The sequence below is a fragment of the Vespa velutina genome, chromosome 4, assembly GCF_912470025.1.
Source record: "Vespa velutina chromosome 4, iVesVel2.1, whole genome shotgun sequence".
In the NCBI taxonomy this organism is placed as follows: Eukaryota; Metazoa; Arthropoda; class Insecta; order Hymenoptera; family Vespidae; genus Vespa; species Vespa velutina.
The window spans coordinates 10,658,744-10,679,083 of NC_062191.1; the positions used below are offsets into that span (position 1 = coordinate 10,658,744).

General features: G+C 29.5%; 5 protein-coding genes across 5 annotated transcripts; 3 read left to right on the forward strand and 2 right to left on the reverse strand.

The window, feature by feature from the left end:
- Positions 1–6,993: 6,993 nt before the first annotated feature.
- LOC124948948 (tryptophan--tRNA ligase, cytoplasmic) lies at positions 6,994–8,779 on the reverse strand. Its single transcript, XM_047493323.1, has 3 exons — positions 8,493–8,779; positions 7,407–8,344; positions 6,994–7,334 (listed from the first exon to the last, which is right to left on the reverse strand). Exons 1-3 carry the CDS (start codon positions 8,617–8,619, stop codon positions 7,170–7,172), a joined length of 1,230 nt encoding a protein of 409 aa, XP_047349279.1. The 5' UTR covers positions 8,620–8,779; the 3' UTR covers positions 6,994–7,169.
- A 757-nt stretch (positions 8,780–9,536) lies between these two features.
- LOC124948949 (chymotrypsin-2-like) lies at positions 9,537–11,110 on the forward strand. Its single transcript, XM_047493324.1, has 5 exons — positions 9,537–9,671; positions 9,750–9,906; positions 10,057–10,306; positions 10,404–10,553; positions 10,658–11,110. The coding sequence occupies exons 1-5, from the start codon at positions 9,620–9,622 to the stop codon at positions 10,820–10,822; spliced, it is 774 nt and encodes a 257-aa protein (XP_047349280.1). The 5' UTR covers positions 9,537–9,619; the 3' UTR covers positions 10,823–11,110.
- Positions 11,111–11,250: 140 nt separating this feature from the next.
- LOC124948947 (dolichyl-diphosphooligosaccharide--protein glycosyltransferase 48 kDa subunit) lies at positions 11,251–13,228 on the forward strand. The gene is made up of 3 exons (XM_047493322.1): positions 11,251–11,469; positions 11,627–12,253; positions 12,322–13,228. Exons 1-3 carry the CDS (start codon positions 11,337–11,339, stop codon positions 12,864–12,866), a joined length of 1,305 nt encoding a protein of 434 aa, XP_047349278.1. The 5' UTR covers positions 11,251–11,336; the 3' UTR covers positions 12,867–13,228.
- Positions 13,229–13,315: 87 nt separating this feature from the next.
- LOC124948946 (CAP-Gly domain-containing linker protein 1-like) lies at positions 13,316–16,902 on the forward strand. The gene is made up of 11 exons (XM_047493321.1): positions 13,316–14,070; positions 14,145–14,308; positions 14,379–14,560; positions 14,638–14,698; positions 14,784–14,910; positions 14,995–15,137; positions 15,217–15,319; positions 15,394–15,654; positions 15,724–16,155; positions 16,261–16,362; positions 16,475–16,902. Exons 1-11 carry the CDS (start codon positions 13,915–13,917, stop codon positions 16,571–16,573), a joined length of 1,830 nt encoding a protein of 609 aa, XP_047349277.1. The 5' UTR covers positions 13,316–13,914; the 3' UTR covers positions 16,574–16,902.
- A 153-nt stretch (positions 16,903–17,055) lies between these two features.
- LOC124948803 (glycerol kinase-like) lies at positions 17,056–20,110 on the reverse strand. The gene is made up of 9 exons (XM_047492993.1): positions 19,606–20,110; positions 18,931–19,189; positions 18,623–18,846; positions 18,327–18,533; positions 18,114–18,224; positions 17,770–18,023; positions 17,495–17,700; positions 17,272–17,403; positions 17,056–17,183 (listed from the first exon to the last, which is right to left on the reverse strand). Exons 1-9 carry the CDS (start codon positions 19,678–19,680, stop codon positions 17,098–17,100), a joined length of 1,554 nt encoding a protein of 517 aa, XP_047348949.1. The 5' UTR covers positions 19,681–20,110; the 3' UTR covers positions 17,056–17,097.
- Between the last annotated feature and the right edge of the window lie 230 nt (positions 20,111–20,340).

Genomic DNA, 20,340 nt, shown 5'->3' on the forward strand with positions numbered 1-20,340 from the left:
ATACAAAAATAAACTGATACCATGCCTAACTTAATATTTCAATTTTTGGAAATTACATAGCAAAATATAAACTTTGTTATACTCTCGACTACTCTTTACCAAGCGATGTTCCATCTTCCAGTTACTGATTTATTAAAATCACAACGTGCTTTAACATTGCGTTCAAAATGATGGTTCAATGTGTTAAAAAACAAACTTGATTTTAAAAGAAATAGCGGAAAAAGTAAAAGAGAGATAGAGAGAGAGAGAAGTAAAATGCAGTCGTCTGCTCGTGTTGGTCGATAGCTCGATCGAGGCTCGATATTCTCGTGGGTACAGTTAACTGGCAGATGCATTGTTTCGACATTTCCCATCACATATTTTAATTGACACTCGAAAATCGAGCGTGAAGTATCCACGCAATAACGTCCAGTCATTGTGAAAGCGTACATCGTCGCTGCCAATTACTGGAAAAACGAAAAACGCACGTATCCAACGAAAATATTATTTTATTTTGAACTTCCGATAAAGTCGATCGTCAAAACGAAGAAGATAAAACCGCCTCGCAATGAGATGTATCGTGAGCTCTTGTTTCCTATCATATATTTTTTATTTTTTTATTTTCTCTCTCTCTCTCTCTCTCTCTCTCTCTCTCTTTCTTTCTCTTTTTCTTTCTCTATCTCTCTTTCTCTCACCATTTTCTCTCGTGTACAAATCTCTCACCTCATACAATTTCGAAATAATTCCAACTTTTCCACCGAACATTTTATCCAAAATATACATATATGTATCTATGTATGTATACATACCTATGTATGTATGAATTTTTTATCTCACTAACATTTTTGACACCATTTGCAAATTGTCGTTAACTATTATAAGTCTATATACGTACATATATACATACATACTTACGTTCTATAAATATGTTGAAAAATTAGTCCGCAATATATGTACGTATTTGTTCGATGCGGAGAACTATGATAATCAAGCCTTTAAAATGTATGCGCTACGATAATTAAAGTCCTTAAACGACGAGATTCATTAGGCTCGACCCACGGCCGCGCGCGTTTACTTTTTAATTTGAGAAACTTATCAGTGGTATATATCTTCCATTATAAAATCCCAACCCTTTAGCTTTTATAGCGGGAAAAATTTATAATCGGTCATAAACGATACGAGGGAAAAAGAGAGAGAGAAAAAACTACCATCCGTTTATGTTCGTTTCTCTTTTATTCACGATTTGAGAAAAGATTTGTTAACGGTATCCTTATCTCATTTGGATCGGTTCCTCAAACGATGTGTCCTTGGGTAGTTATAAGCCCTTATGCTAATCTGAAGCATCGTTACCTTCCTTATCTATTCATCAACGATTATAATCTCTAACATTGCATTTTTCTCTCAATCTCTCTCTCTCTCTCTCTCTCTCTCTCTCTCTCTCACTCTCTCTCTTATTTTTGTAATATTATAAAATTAAATTCAACTAACATCGAAAAAGTTACGTTTTAGTTCTACGAAGAGGATCTCTTTTTTCACTCTTGAGTAGGGAATAAAATAAATGTAGATAGAAAATAGGTCGAAACATGAGATCGAAATGAAGCATAATGATTCACATTTTTACGCTCTTAAAAATATCCCTGCCTTATTACGCGAGCAAAGTCCTGAAAGACCTCTCGTGGAAGAACGTTGATCCAAAGTGTCAGCTTTAAAATCCCAACGGACATTCGCCTTAAGTATATTGCTGACATACATCACCCTACTTAATACTTTCTCGTCGTGGCCGTTGAGCGTACCGAAATTGCCAAAGTTATAAAGTTACAAATTTTCTAAGTCCCGCGAATTTCTAGGAATGTCCTTGGAATGTTACATCTATCTCTCCCGCTTCCTCTCCCTCTATCTCTCTCTCTCTCTTTCTCTTTCTCTTTCTCACGCTCTACTTCTTCCTTTCTCTTGTTACTATCCTTTCTCGGTCCTCTGTTCTATTTGACTTCTATACCGAGTAAGGAACGTCCTGACTCAAGCAAAATAGTCACGAGATACTCTAAGAAAAAAATAATGAAAAGAAAAAAGAAAAAGAAACATGTCTCGTGAAAGCGTTGAGAAGATAAACATTGAAACGAACGTAACTTTTAAAATACACGTTGATTCAGATTAACACGGAACAAGAGCGTCATTTTCGTTAAAAGATAATGACTTTAATACGAGAGTTCGTGCCATCAACGATTAATATTTCTCTCGTGTTTTTTTAATTCGCATGTGTGTGTGTGAATGTGTGCGTGCGTATGTGTACACACATATTTTCACGTTTTAATCCTGAACGTTAATATTTTAATAGTAATAAAATTCAACCACGCTCGATTTGAATCCTCTGAAAACGTGTGAAAATCGTTTCGTGCGAGTTGAAAAAATGCCGCCAGATTTCACACGTCGATGAAACGAATTAAATTCTCGCGACCTTCAACTTTGCGAATTTATTCGCGGAAATATGAAATTACATGGAAATACAGGCACATCCGTAAAAATCAACGATAATGACTATTTGCATTATGTTAAGGGAAACAAAAACGACGATACCAGGAATTGTTCGAATAATCAAATGCTCGGGTATTTCGCTGAGGTGAAATTCATTTTATTGCTGTTGCTCAACCCATCATGAACAATATTTTGTAATGCGAACGAAGAGAGAAAGAGAGGGAGAAAGAGAGAGAGAAAGGGGGGGAACATGTTGTTTAAGGCGTATTCGTCGTTATTATGGAATTATCGAAAGCAAATATATAGGGTGAACTGTGTAACACGTAAGTAAATGAATATTAATTGCTTGAAAATTTTCATTGGTTGTGCATTTTGAAAATTTGCTCTAATTTTATTTCGTTTAATTCGTGGTAAAATTTATAAATAAACTGCAATCTTGAAAATATTTTAATAATCATTTCCTCGATAATTTAATAATTAAATACTTAATATTTTCAAAAAAATATAAGTAAAGATAGTCACATACCGCAATTATCTCTATCACCATACATCTTTTTTCAAACAAATTCTAATCAGCCTCATAAAATTTATATTAATCATTTACATCCACCCTATATACTTCCGTATACATATATATATACATGTGTAGATCGAATAATCTGACTCTCAGAGGTAGGTAAAGTCATCATTGTAGCACGTCAATCGCACGAACGGCATCGGAATAAAACGAAGCTGAGTTGCATGTACCTGAACGACATAGCGTCGATATACAAGAGCAAAGGTTTGACGTCGCTGGATTCCGCGTGCGTATCCTCGATGTTAGTTGAGATATCGACATGTTCACGTTATCCTCTCTCTCTCTCTCTCTCTCTCTCTCTCTCTCTCTCTCTCTCTCTCTCTCTCTCTCTCTCCCTACCTCCCTCACCCTCTCACTCAGGCTTGCTTCAACACTATTCTCGTGAGGGCATCGATTTCGCCATGGATACGCGACCATGGTAGCACATAGACAAGACAGAGACGACGTACAGGGTGCAAAGAGGGTATCAAGAGGGTGTATGATGGGAGTGTAAAGGGGGAAGGTGAGAGTCCTTCTTCCAAACCATATTCCTCTCCATACATAGCATCTACTCCGTGTATTCACAGTCACGGTCTTGATTAGCCTAATAGAAAAGCCAAACACAGTAGCTTAATGTATACCATAGATGTATCATCCTTACAACTACCCAAGGCAAATCCAGGAACATTAAACCGTCGAGGATCGCATTTGGTAAGGGTTACGAAAACGTAACACATCGCTATACCACTACCTACAATATAACTAAACGCCACGCACTGAAATTTGGGCTAATAGGGGATGAGATGTTCTTTCCCGCCTTGAGCACGTGCTATCGTGGGAAGACCGTAAAAGAATATTTTCTTTTATTGGACGGAATCATTCACTCAGTGAATAAAAAATATGCTTGTATTCTAAGCATTTATCAACACAGAAAGAAACAAATATTCGGAATATAGTAGAAACTGATATGAAGAGCTTAAGAATTCATCTTATTTATGAAATACCCAGATTTTTAATTGTTATATACATTAAAAGGATATTTTTCCTTCTCAAAATTTGTTTACAATTTCAGAACATTTCGTTAGGAAAAAATAAAAAGCAATGATTCGTCTAAAAAAAATATAGATATACTGATTTAAAACTATATTGTATATATATATATATCACGATTGGAAAATAGAATCTGGAGTTCACGATGACGATGGCTATGTCGAATAAATCATAGAACAACGTCGAAAAATGATATCCTGAATTTATCGCTACACGGATACACGTCCGAGAAGAAAATAATTTACGATATAGAGACGTCGACGTGCTCTACGCATTCACCCTCGAAACAGCTCTTTTAACTTATTGTCAGTATCTCCGAAATTATTCCACGAATAGAAAAAAAAGAGAGAGACAAAGTGTAAGAATGAGGGATGGAGCGAGAGAGATGTAAATATATACAGGGTGTCTATCCATAGATATTCAAATATCTCACAACTGGTTGAAATTACGAGAAAGTTTATTAGAAAAAATTCGCATGGTTCTTAAAAAATATTCCCGTATATGGTCATTGTACGTTCTCTCGCTAGAAGTATTCACATAAATCGGGACTCAACGTTTTGGAAAAAAATAACTGAAAGAAATAAAACAGATTAAAAAAAATTCAGCTACAAAATGCACATAAACATCTCTTTTTTACTCATGACCTTTTACAGTTATGAAAGTGAATATAGTATTTTTAAATAGATACTTATAATTTTCTTGCACATTTATATAGTAAAGATCATTCCCAATCAAAATCATATTTGATAAAAAATTACTACTATGCATCGTTTAGAAAATAATCGATATCGACCACTGACCGATCGGAATAACTGACCCGAGCCAACCTGAGCGTAGTCGACCTTATCCTGTTGTCGTGCCTAGTCCTATCCTGTCTTGTGTATCGAAATTAATGGCCGGCATTTTGAATATTTATTAATATTTTTCTACAAAAAGATATCTATTCTCTTTTATATTTTTACTTGCCATAGTTTTTTATTTAAACAATGTTAAAGATCGTAGAAAATAGAGACAATATAAAAAAATGTTTTAGATAAAAACTGTTCATTTTTTTACTTGAACTAAGATTCCATTTCAAATATTATAGATTTCCACATAAAAATATAAAGTTGACCTTCAAATAATCATGAAAACGTTCACAATATCAAAAATAAATAATGCTGTTATGTTTGTTAAATAAAACAAAATAAAACAACTTTTGTTTCAAACTTTTTTTTAATACGTTGTTATCGAGATATTTAGATATTTCAATTCAAAAAACTCACCCTGTACATGTATATATAGAGAGAGGGTTAAACCGCTACGATGAAACGCGAGCTTTCTCGCTCCGCGAGTATTATTATATTTCACCGGTCTCGTCTTTGACCTTTTTTCTCGCTTATCCCTTTGTTTTGCCACCACGCCATTGTTTCAAGAGAATATACGGTGTAACTATAACGACTGCCTCGGGAGGAGTACAGCCAAGAGAGAGACGCGGTTACTTCTGAGAAATTATATAAGTTTTATTCTTTCTCTACCGTAAAAAATATTCCCGTAACATGGTCGTCGTACGTTTTCTCGCGAGAAGTATTCACATAAATCGGGACTCAGCGTTTTGAAAAAGGATAACTGAAAGAAATAAAACAGATTTAAACATATGAAATAGTATCATATATATATATATATATGTGTGTGTGTGTATGTACTTACCGAATAGAACGATGCACTAAAAAAAATATAATTATCTCGATTTTACATACTTTTACGATCTCTTGTGACACATATGTATATACGTAATATTAACGCAAACTCTCATGGTAAAGATTTTCCATAGAATCTTTTGCGATGAATATACGCTTTGCTAGTAATAAAGATAGTCGGGGATGACTTTATTGCGAAATCCTTTTAGCCATTGTTTCTCTGTCACTTGCTGGCCTTCAGTCTCAGCGTTATTACAAAGCTCGTTCTTTTCCACAACCCCCTCGATAAAAATGATATAAATATTTATTCGTCTCCATAGAATACACAAAGAACAAAAAAGAAATACTCTTCGATGTATCTTTACACCCACAGATGTGTGTGTGTATATATATAATGTTTATATATATGTACGTATGTATATGTATATATATGTATATATGTATATATATATATATATGTGTGTATATATATACATACTATGTAGTAGATACATAAATACATATGGAGAGGGCCGATTATTATTCGATCTTTTCCACATTCGATTGGTTTATAAGCCTTTCAATATAAATAATACTCGATAAGTTCGTTATTATCCGAAGGTCTGAGAATAATATCAACATAAAGCTTGGAAAAAGGGTTGGCACGGAAAATAACTATCGAACAAAATTGGCTCTGGTTACTCGGCAAACATTGAACTGTTTGATATAAAATGCTGGCTCTGCTACGCAATTTTCGAAGAGTGCTGGAAACACTGGACTTCTCCATTTGCATTTCCTTGCCCTCTCTTTATCTCTCCTTCTCCTCTTCTTCTATTTCCTCCAATCCTAGTTTTTCCATCCACCCAACACCAACATACTATATCATCGAATTTCCGTTGAGATATCTTCACATCGCTGACTTTACTTGATCTACATCCTCATAGAAGATCCCCATTCCTCGTACCACCAAAATGTTTTCTTGCGGCTGAATCCATCCAATTGAAAAGCTTCTTGGCTGAATCGTTTGCTAACGGAAGGATGGAAGTTTTTCGTGCTACGATATTTTCTATCGTAGCTATATTTCGAACATTTAAGATGAAACATATGTTTCACATTTCTACAACTAAAAATCGTAATCTTTCATAAAATTTCATTTGAGATTACTTACTTCTTAACTTACGATATCGTAATCTATCTATATATTGGGGTTACATACATATATCTGTAGTCACGTAAAAGGAAAAGATTAACAGCATGGGTTTTATGAATAAACGTGGATCATCGAAAAATTAAATTAATTTTATTAACATTGAAAACTTCCTTAAGGCCCAGATACTGTATAAAGACGCCTCTACACATATGCTGCTTAATGGTAAATTAATTAAAAGTTAACAATAATTTAATACAGCTTGCGAATAAGGACATTTCGTGCAAATGTTCTAGTTGTCTAAGAGTTAAGTTTTACTTATAAAACATAAATCTCGCGGAGTCATGAATTCCTTTAAAATTTCATCTGTTATTTTACTTCTAGCTTCTTGATGTTTAACAACGAGAGGTTGTAATACTTCGATTAACTCTTTTTTTATTTCTCCTGAGAGAATCTGTCCGCTAGTGTATCCCTAGAAATATTTAAATCGTATGATTATTCGGAAATTGTAAAACAATAAAGTTATTTATGAGGAAAAACTTACTTCTCTGATTTTTTTTAATTTTTCATCATCTTCTAAGAAAAATCGTAGCCATTGATAGGATACATCTACTTCACAATTTCCACCTAGTCGTCTGTGTTCTTCTATAGTGGCTTGCCCACCAGAAAATGCATACTTATTAATTTTATTCTTTATTTGCTTGGGTGTGTCTGTTAGAAATACTGCTGTGTTGCTATCACTTGCAGACATTTTTGTTTTAGAACCTTGCAACGCTGGGAAAAAAGTGGAGTGTAACAAAGCAGGTTTAGGATATCCAATTTTAGGCATTACATCTCTTGTCATCCGAAAGTATGGATCTTGATCTATAGCACATGGTATCAAACAGGCAACTTTCTTATTTTGAAAAATAAAAGGAAATGTTCCAGAGATTGCCGGAGCAGCCTGAGTTGGCGGAAAGGCAATTTTTCCAATAGGATCACTATCACCAAAGCCAAATATACCTTTCACTTGATTGTATGTAACAGAACGTTGTATCCTAATCATATTTTGATAAAAAGCTGGATTATTTCCAATGTGTTCTAAATTTGAAAAGATAAATGTTTTAGCTGGATTAAAGCCGCAAGCAATAATATCTTTTGCATTATTATACGCTAACTTAATAGCACTTTCTATATCTATGTTTTTCCATATAGCTTTTTCATCATCCGTCAATTGTATCACCAAAGGAACATCAAAGACATCTTGTAACCATTTGCAAAACATAAATGGTATTAAATGGCCTAAATGCATAGAATCTGAACTAGGACCTCTACCCGTATAAAGGTAGAACAGTTTTCCTTGTTCATAAAGATTTAATATAGTGTGCATATCACGGTGCGAAAAAAATATTCCTCTTCTTAAAAAATGATGAGGCCTTTTTTGTGTAATCTTTTCAAATCTAGTTATTAATTCATCATCTACTTTGGAACTTCCAAATCTCTCTGAAACAATAGGAATATTTCAATATAAAATTGACAAAACCGAAAAATTTTACAAAAACATACTTATAAAAATTTAGTAATGTCGAGTGATTAAAAAATTCTAATTATAAATCTTCTTATCACATGAAATACATAATTCACAACTTACTTATTAATTTATCATAATCAATTCCAGTATCATTTTTACTCGTAACATTCCACGGTGTTACAACATCTTCTTCGTCGTCAGTTCCATTTATGGACAATGCTTCGATTTCTACAGTTTCTGCAGTCATTGTTTATTAAAATTAATTAATACTTTATACGGCGAATGTTTGTAAAATGCCGCATCTGCACAGTTAACACGTTGTTAAAGCAGACGTATACTCAGCACTGCTGTCACCAGAAGACAGAACTTTTTAGGTTATGATCTTTCCGTCCGAAAGTATAAAAATCACAAAAATGCGTATTATTTTAAACAATATAATCTGTGAAATTAAATATAATATATTTATATCGAAAACAGTACCTCATAAAAATAATCATTGTAATACGGAAGGTTTGGAAATTCAACTAGCAATTGATTCTAGTAGTTAAATTCACTAAATGACTAAAGATGGCACTAGAAACTTAATTTTCATATCTGATAAAAATATTAAAAGTATAATAAAATAATTGTCTAAATAATTAAGTTGTATAGATATATAGTATACAATAATATATAACAATTGCAACAATTCAAATATACGATAATAATAAACAATTATAATCATAAGTAACAAATTAAATATCACAATTTTCATATATTATTTTCCCATCCGTATAAATGTTTGAAACGATCAATAATTATAATATTGTAATTTAACTATTTAATTTATTAGTTGCTGTACTACTTCCCAAGTATTGTTATATTAAACGCTACCTTTTTCTTTTTTTGCAAATAGTATTCTTTGACCTCATGATAATACTCTTCCGGTAAAATAAGTAATACACCACCAGTATATCTTTCAGTTATCTCAATGCACGTGAGATACATTTCAGATGTAATTTTCTATCACTTATATCTGACCCAAATTTAAATACTCTTTTTTATGAGTTGATATTCAATACATGTAACGTTAGAAACCTAACGCTTATATATATATATATATATATATATATATATATATATATATATATATATATATATATACATATATATAAGTTACATATATATATATATAAGTTGCGAGAAAATTTTGTAGTATAGTAGAAAATAAAGTTTAGTAGACGTATTTTGACTTGATTGCATTCAAAATGTTGGTATTTCTTTATATTTATAGTGTAATCACTATGTACGATGCGATTGGTGAGCTACACTATATTCTATATAAAATAGTGATTAATATTGCAAAAGAAAAAAGCTTTAATAATTTTTTTTTTTAAGCAACTGATTCGTCAGTTCCTAAAATTGTTGGTGGTTCGGCTGCAGAAGAAGGACAATTTCCACATCAAGCTTCTCTTCGTATAAAAAAAAAACACTTCTGCGGAGGTTCCATTTTAAATAAACGATGGATCCTTACCGCGGCTCATTGTCTTGCTGGGTAAGTTACGAGAAATATTCATAGTATTCATAATGAATCGAAAATTCTACTAGTAGCGCATTCTACTATTAAAATGAAAGAACTTCATGAATGAACCAACATAGAAATATTATTCAATTTATAATTATATCATTAACTAAATGAAAATAGATTGGATGCTAGCCGTATAGCCATTGTATTAGGAACCAATACCTTAGACAAAGGTGGTGACCTGTACCAAGCAAATATGACAATAGCTCACGAAGAATATAATCCAAGAAAAATAAAAAATGATATCGGATTAATTAAAGTTGATAAGGACATCGAATTTACCGACAAAATAAAACCAATTAACTTACCGACAGAGAATTATCAAAAAATTGATAGTTATGTTACATTATCGGGTTGGGGTAGAACAAGTGTAAGTATATATTATACTATAGTAATTTTATAATTTAAAAAATATACATTTGTACAAAAAAGTCATCTATGTATATTATAATACCAACACATTTTAGTATCCTGGAAATTCACCGAACGAACTTCAACAGATCAAATTAAAAGTTATTGATCAAAAAAAGTGTGCTACAATGGTAATAATTGCTGGAATTCCTGTTTCCGACACAAACATTTGTACCTTAAATCAATATGGAGAAGGTGCTTGTCATGTATGTACTTTTGAATTTTTTTTGTATAATACTATTAAAAAAACGATTAATAAATATTTAAAATAATATTTACTAATAATATATATGTACTCAATAATATACAGGGTGATTCTGGTGGTCCTCTTATCGACGGAGATGAACAAGTCGGAATTGTTTCTTGGGGTATTCCATGTGCAAAAAATCGACCGGATGTTTTTACTCGTGTATTCAGTTACCTAGATTGGATAAAAAATCATATTAAAGAAGATGAAGGTCAAACATTTAAATAATACAATTATATACAGCAAGAAATAAATATACAAAATAAATTAACGAAGATTATTAAGCAACGGAAAATAAAAATGATAATCAAAAATATGTTCATTATGCTTAAGTAATGTATATAATGACAAATAAATAAAAATTTTGAATTTAATCTGTGATGAATAATCTTTAAATGAATTAAATTTGAATTTAATGAGTGATGAAAATGATTTCGATAGATAACAAGTTAATACTCCGCTATATTTCGAAGAGTAAACATCGAGCTCTCCTATTCTATCTCCATATTATCGACAATATACAGCAGCCTCTTTCGACATAGCATTTTATAATACTCTTTACATTTCATTATTATTACTTTTTTATTATAAGCTCAACTTTTGAAATTTACTACTAGGTAGAGCTTCGATCAGCACAAATTTTTACTTGAGATTTTGTTTCTTCTTTAAACGTGAACAAAATTCCCTACGCGTTTTAGCACGACACACTGGTCGTGTCTCGTGGCAATAGGTGATAACCAAAATGAATTTAACGTTTAAATATTTATCTTTTCTCTGTATTTTCGCTTTTGCGAATGCCGGTGGACCAACTCTAGTATTGCTTGACAATCTTGCAATTAAAGAAACACATTCCATATTTTTCAGAACGTTACAAGGTATGTGAATAGACTTATTTTTTTTATTGACAGTTATGACCAATTTTTCTATTACCTTCTATATGAAAGAAATTTAAATAATATCTATAAAAAAAATGTTACATTTAAAATAAAATGCATTTTTTCGATAATTTGATCTATAAATTTGTAATTACAGATGGTGGATATAGTTTAATATTTAAATTAGCTGATGATGCTAATTTACAACTTTCAAAGTATGGAGAATATCTATATCAACATTTAATTATATTCGCACCATCCATAGAAGAATTTGGTGGTTCTTTAAGCGTAGATGCTATTACAGATTTTATCGACGGAGGTGGAAATGTATTGGTTGCTGGATCTTCACAATCAGGAGATGCATTACGTGAACTGGCATCAGAATGTGGTTTTGAAATTGATGAAGAAGGGGCTTCTGTTATTGATCATATGAATTATGATGTTTCTGATAGTGGTTATCATACCATGATAGTAGCTAATCCAACTAATTTAATTGATGCTTCCGTTATTGTAGGAAGTAAAAAAATTCCTCCATTATTATATGAAGGAACAGGATTAATAGCAGATGCTAATAATCCTTTATTACTTCGTTTATTAACTGCAGCTAATTCTGCCTATTCTTATAATCCGAATAATCCAATTAAAGAATATCCCCATGCTGTTGGTAAAAATACTTTATTAATTGGAGCTCTGCAAGCCAGGAACAATGCTAGAGTTTTATTTTCTGGTTCGCTCTTCTTCTTTAGTGACGAAGCATTTACGAAATCAGTTCAAAAAGTACAAGGTAATAGAAATTTTTACATACATGCACTAAAATATTTATTCGAATATAAAATAAAACTGTATATTTAGGTGATCAAAAATATGAAAAATCAGGAAATGAAGCAGTGGCTAAAGCTATGACTCAATGGGTTTTTAAAGAAAACGGTGTAATACGAGTCTCTGCTGTTCACCATCACAAAGTTGGAGAAACACAGCCTCCTCCAGCCTATACAGTAAAAGATGATGTTGTGTATTCCATTGATGTAGAGAAATTGTCTGGTGATAAATGGGTTCCTTATGAAACAAATGACCTACAACTAGAATTTGTGCGGATTGATCCGTTCGTTCGCATGACTATGAAACCAACTGGCAAAGGGCACTATGAAGCAAGATTTAAGATTCCTGATGTATATGGAGTATATCAATTTAAAGTAGATTATACTCGTATGGGTTTGACGCACTTATATAGTACAACTCAGGTGTCTGTTCGTCCTTTACAGCACACGCAATATGAACGATTTATTCCAAGTGCATTCCCATACTATGTCAGTGCTTTTTCAATGATGGGAGGTGTATTCCTATTTTCTTTAGTATTTTTGCATTATCGGGAAGATATAAAAACTAAGTCTGAATAACTTAATTACAAAATAATCGAAGTAAGACACTTTACATTACATTGAAGTAAAATAAACTGTTATAGATATTTTTTACTGTATTATAATTGTATTGTAAAAGAACTATCATTTTTTACACATACTTTATGTAAATTATAATATCTAATGTTATTCTTATAAATATTGAAAAGTTTTGTGAATCAAACTTAAAATGTTATAAAATAGATCATATTAATGAAATGAACAAAGTTATTAAAGTAACATACATTTTAATATATGGGCACTAATATGCAAAACCTCTTCTTTTGATGCAACGTGAAATATTAATTAAATTCATTACACTTGTATCATTGATATTGCGAATAAAAAAAAATGGCACTGAACTGATGTTTTTGAAATTACTATTCAAAATAATATACATATATAATAATAATACGCTCCGAATATAAAATAAAATTAAATAATATATAAAATGTAAATTTAAAACTCAAAATTATAAATAATTCAAATTCAATTGAAGTTAAGTTAATAACTTAATATGAGACGTTAGTAATGTTATTCTTACTAATCAAAGTAAAGTTTAAAAAGTGACAAATATTTTTATAAACATAATTACCAAAATTAAATTTTTTGAAAATAATTGTGTCTGTTAGCGTAAAATTGCATGCTCGTACAATTTATAACATCGAAGTCTTCAATTAACTTCAGCAGTGCACTTCGAATTTTAACGAATTTAAAGTGTGATTAGCCAAATTAAAGAAAAAAAAAAAACCAAAGTATTGGGTATCAACTATCATTATATTTAATAATAAAATTATGTACATATACAAATTTAGATGGCCAAAATTTTTTTTATAAATATTCTATAAACATCATTGTGCGATTGCTTACCATATCTTACCAGTGAATACTGTATCAAATTCTTTTACATATAAAGAGCAATACAATTAAGTTACGAAAAATCGAAGATCTTTTTTCTTTGTAAATTACGTTATATACGAAGTATAAGTTTTCATAATTTTCTTATTAATTTATAGTAGTTTGTTTCTACTATCTTAAAACCATCATAATGCAATCAGAAGAAAATAAACGTAAGGGAGATTTTTTACATCATACAAATAGCCCTGAAAAAATAAGAAAAGTAGGCCAGACTAGTAGCAGATTTGTAGATACGTTAATAGGACAATGGTCGAAACATACAGGAATGCAGATTTCTTCAATGCAAGTACGTTCGATTCTGGAAGATTTACTTTTTTAACTAAAATTATTCTCATTACAATTAACAAATTCAATTTTCAGGTAAAAGATTATAAATCAAGTATAGATGAAACAGAACAAACAAACAATCAAGATCTCACAATACAAATTTTGCAGAAAAAATTACAAGAGGCAGAAGATAATATAATTACGCTTTCAACGAATTTAGAAAATGAACTCAGTATTAAAGACGAAATATCAGAGAAGTTAGATATTAATATCAATCTTATTGTAACATTAGTACATTTCTCAGTTTTAATGTATTTTTTTTCATAGATTGACTTCTACATGGGAATCTATAGATACGATAACGAACTATTGTAATTATATGTCTGAAAGTATGAAAACATTTCAAGAACATATAAATCATTTAACTACTTTATACAATACTATAATAGATATGCAAAAAAATACAGTAGAACGACAAGAACAACAACTCTATGATATGAAAACAAAAGGTATCTAATCTAATCAACATAAAGTATATTACAATTTTTATATTACTAATTAATTTATTAATTTTTTACAAACATAGATGCTGATCATCAAAAGTATATTAATCAAGTAGAAGAAAATTTAATGATACAAGAAAAAAAGTAAATACTGTTTTTTATACATTATATATTAGTTTACATGAAACTTATTGTATATAATAGTCTTACACTTTTAAATATTCTATAGAATACAAGAATTGATTTCTGTAAAACATATATTAGAAGAAGAAGCAAAAAGTTATGAAGAGAAATTATCTTTTGAGAAAAACTATTTAATAAGTCTTCATACAGAAGAGAAACTAAAATTAATAAAAGTATGTTTTCTTATATATTCACATATTAATGTACAATTAATAATAATTCGAATGACTTAATAATGTTAATAATGTTCTTTTCAGGAACATGAAATTGTTATAAATGAAAAGGACCAGTTACAATTATCCATAAAACAAATGGAAGAAAAAACAAAGAATACAGTAGACTTAATTACTGAAAAGGAAATATGCATTACTAAATTACAAGAAGAAATGAATTCTTACATGTAAGTAAAGATGAGTATAAGAAAATATTATTGCATTAATTCTATATAATTTTTTTCTACATTTTATTTTATATGTCAGAAATCAGATAACAGTACTCTCATCTCAGAATACAGAATTAATAGGAAATATCGAAAAATTAGAAAAAGAGAAAGAAAAAGAAACACAAGAAAAAGCAAATGAGGTATGTAATAAAACTAGAATATTCAAATTTATACTGTCATGATTGATATCAACATATTTATAATTTTAATATAGGTAAAACAATTGTTAGAAGTGATAAGTAAAAACAAAGCAAAAGAGAATGAATTAACTGAAAGTATAGGACAAAAAATGGAACTATGTAGATACCTTGAGAATAATTTATTAGATACTAAAAATAAATTAGAACAAGCAGGAAATACTATACAAAATTTAAAAAGTAATGAAAATGTTACTATTATAAATCTTCAAAAAGCTATGGAGACTTTACAAAAAGAAAAATCAGAAATGTACACGGAATATCAAACACAGATTCAGGTCTTTATATATTTCTAAGATTAATTATAAATATTTATAGGATGTTTTATATTTATTTTCTTTATCTAGCATATAAAACAATCTGAAAAAAAAGTTCAAGAAAAGCAAGAAGCTACTTTAAAGGAGGAATTTAAAACTACCACTACAAAAATGAAGAATACAATAGAACAATTGAAAGAAGATATTACAAAACTTCATGAAGCACTCGAAGAAGCTAAAGCTGAAAATAATATATTGCGAAATAAAGGTTTTGAAATTAAAGAGAATAATAATAAGTTAAAGAAAAGTGTTAGTAATATTTCCAAATATAAAGAAAAAAATCAAACTGAATCTGAGTTAGAAAATAAATATACAAAGTATCAAAAAGAATTAGCCTTGGCTGAACAAAAATATAGAAGCATACAAGTTAAATTTGATAAACAAATGGAAACACAACTGGATATATTAAAAATTCCACCATTTTCACATTCTCAATCTCAAAATAATAAAAAGTTACAAAATGTAAGTACTTTTTAAATACGTAAAATCGAATATTAATGTAAAAATAATATAACATTATGTTAAATCAAAAAGAGATGAATATAATTTCAACTAATATTTTTTTAGATAAAAGATAAAGAGGAACTTTTCAATGAATTGCAAAAATCGTCTTCGCAACAAACACCAACACAAATGTTTAGTGTTATAGCAAGTCAAGACAAAATTACGGTATAATAAATACATTTTTATTTGTAGGAACATGATAACTTTTATTATTTACTATATATATATTTAATATTATATATCATTTATTTCATAATATATTTTTTCTACTAATTAGGAAACGGAGAGTTCACCTGGTGAAAAAAAGTTCTTTAAGTTAAGAAATACACAAGTTCGACGATATGGAAATCAAAAGAACAGAATTATTAGAACATAACATATTCGTTTATACACGTTACCATATGCATAATCAAGGAGAAATATACAATTTTTATATTTTTGTTATAATAATATTATTGCACAAACTATTTTGAAGTAACAATTAAAAAAGTCGAGATTTTAATTCAACTTTTTACTCCAGTATCATTATTAACATTTTTGTAAATCTAATCAATAATAGGAGTAAAATACCTAAAAATCAAGTCAATTAAATTATATTTGCTAATTTTTTTAAGTTAAATACCAACCTTCATTAAAATACATTTAAACATTTGTATAATTCTTTATATAATACATATATAGTAAAAAACATGAGAAGTATTATTTAATATATAACATTTCGCTGTATATGCAATAACAAATTATAATAGATGATAATATATTTTTTACAAAGAAACAAAATATTTATAGACATATTTAAAACTTTTGTAAAAATTTTTGTTTTTTTTATGTATATGTAAATTATTTCATTAGCATTTCTAAACTTTTTAAAATTAATATTTACAATATTTATACAAATAATTAATCATTCATCAAAGTTGAAGCACTATCCCATTTCATGGATCTTTCTACAGCCATTTTCCACTTAGAATATCTGAGATCTCGTTCTAAACAAAATATAAAAAGATAATATATCATTAGAAAAATCTTTAAATATTAATAAATAATTATAAAATAAAATATGTAATTCTTTACCATCTTCTCCTATCGTTGGTGTAAATTTTGTAACTTGCGATGCATCTATATCATTAATATCAATTATACCAATTCCAAGACCTGCCAAAATAGCTGCACCTAAGGCTGTTGTTTCCACCATATTAGGTCTTACTGCAACATAGTTTTATAAACTTGATATTCTTTTAACAAATTTTAATAAAAAATTTACTTGCAGTTATAATACAAAAATATTCGTATATACCAACGCTTATTCCAGTTAAATCTGCCTGAAGTTGCATCAATAAATTATTTACAGTCATTCCACCATCGACTTGAAGTGTCATTAATTTGGTACCAGAATCTTTTACCATAGCTTCTAAAATATCTCTTGTTTGGAAACATACAGCTTCAAGAGCAGCTCTTATAATATGATACTGTTGTGTATCTTCAGTAATACCACAGATAACTCTAAACAATAATGAAATAATAAAAAATAATTCAACGTTTATTATTTAATTCGATTTACGAAATATATACCCGCGAGCGTCTTGTTGCCAATAAGGGGCATATAATCCAGAAAATGCTGGGACGAAATATACATCTCCAGAACATCTTACACTTTCTGCCATATCTTGTGACTGTGCAAGATTACTAAAGAGTTCTAAATTATCTTTTAACCAAGCTAAAGCAGCTCCTGCTACTGCCACTGATCCTTCTAGCGCATAAATTGCTGGTGATTTTCCTATTTTATAAGCAATCGTTGTTATTAAACCTTGAGTTGAATCAATTTTCTGAAAACAATAAAAAATAAATAGATAATACAGAGCATAAATAATAGTGTCCGCAACCACATAATTAATTTAAATAATATGTATACCTACAACATTTCCAGTATTATAAAGTAAAAAACAGCCAGTGCCATAAGTAGCTTTTGCCTCTCCTGGTTTTAAACACAACTGACCTAACAAAGCTCCTTGCTGATCGCCTACACACTATAAAATATGTAATATAATATATTCATAAATACATTAAAAAAAACCTTTGAACAGAAATGTTTATATACTAATCAGTATTAAAAACCATAAGTAACTTACACCTGCGATAGGTATACCAGCCAAAACTTGAGGATTTGATATAGTAGCATATACTTCAGCGCTTGACCTTATTTCTGGAAGGATATGTTGAGGTATTCCAAAGAAACGGCATAATAAAGGATCCCATTTTAAAGTCTCTATATTCATTAACATTGTACGTGATGCATTAGATACATCTGTTATATGCAATTGTCCCTTGGTAAGATTCTATAAAATAGAAAATATCTAAATGTAAACATAAGATATTTAAAACAAGACAAGTAAAAACAAGACTTTATCTTAAATGATCAGCTTACCCATATCAACCAAGTATCAACCGTTCCAAAAGCACACTTTTTTGCTTCAACAGCCTGCTTTACACGTGATATGTTATCAATTAACCACCGTATTTTTAATGCGCTAAAATAAGGAGACATTGGAAGACCGCAAAGTGGTTTTAAATAATGTTTATTTCTAGTTTTATTTGGAATACTATCGAGCACATCTTCCATCGTTGTTGTTGTTCTCATATCTAACCATACTAAAGAAAATAAAAAACAATATATTTTTACATATTAATTGAATCGTAAAGTAGATAATTATATCGATGAATTATATTTTATACCAATCGCATTATGCAAAGGTTCTCCTGTTTCCTTATCCCAGAGTAAAGTGGTTTCTCTTTGATTTGTGATACCAATTGCTTTGATATCTGATGTACTTATGTTGAGATCTGTTAATTTTTCTACTGTTTTTTTTATACACTGTATTACAGCTTGGAGAATCTCCTTTGGATCTTGTTCTACCCATCCTTCTTGAGGATATTTTTGTTTAATTTCAATTTGATGAGATGCCACTACTTTTCTTTGTAAAACGTCGAATACCTAATAGAAAATAGAGAATATTTAAATATTTTAAAAGATTGTTAATAGAATAAGCACTTATAAAAATAAATATTTGCAAATATACAAATTTGAAAATAATTGTATAAAAAAATTGTCTATAAGTATTTGTTAACTAAAACGTATATAATAATCTATATCGTAAATTTGTTAACAATTTCGACATAAAATAAACATATAATTTTGTTATTTAATGAAAAATAATACACAAGGTATACGTAAAAAAACATTCCCTGTAAGCTCCATTATCTATAATGTACATATATCTTGTTATTTGTTTCTCGACAACATAATTTTCTACACATTTCATTTAACGTTCATCCACGCGAATAAATCATAAATAAACAAAAATCAGATTTTTATTAATGTTTTGAGAGTATTATGAAAAAATAACTTACCAAAAATCTAGCACTACTCGTACCTTCATCGATTGCACCTATAAGAGGCCCAAAACGAGTAATATTTTCAGGCATTATTTTTAATCGTCGTTCAACTTCCTTTTTCGACACAAAACTATTGTATTTTAACCTACATATAACCTTTACCTATTTAATTACGTAACAATATATGTAGGTCAAAGAAAAAAAATCTAATTTAATGTAAAATATAATTTAAATATAATTTAAATAAAGGACACAAATTTTTTAATAATGATATGTAATTTATTTTCTAAAAATTGTCAATCGTATACATATATACTTATGCTACAAATGCAACGAGTAATCACACTCTACATATGCATATATATTCCTATATGAAAAACATATTTGAATAAAATCTTTAAACAATATTTCTACATATTTTGCATTATATAGGATCAAATGAGTGGAATTATTTTGCGGACATAAGTCAGTCATAAGATAATAGACGTGGTGATAATACCTAACTCTTTTTTTTTTTTCTTTAACATACGAAATGTTCAATCTCGTAATGTAAAAAAATCCTACAGATGTCATAAAAAAAGTATCGAACTCGACTCCATCGATAAGATACCGACGACTCACTTATCTTTCTCTTGCGTACATCTTCTTCCCTCTAGAGGTCGCTGAGTGACATTTTTAATGATCCTTGGCCACACGCATGCGTATCGTAAGATATATAAATATATATATTTATTCCGTTTTATTAATTTA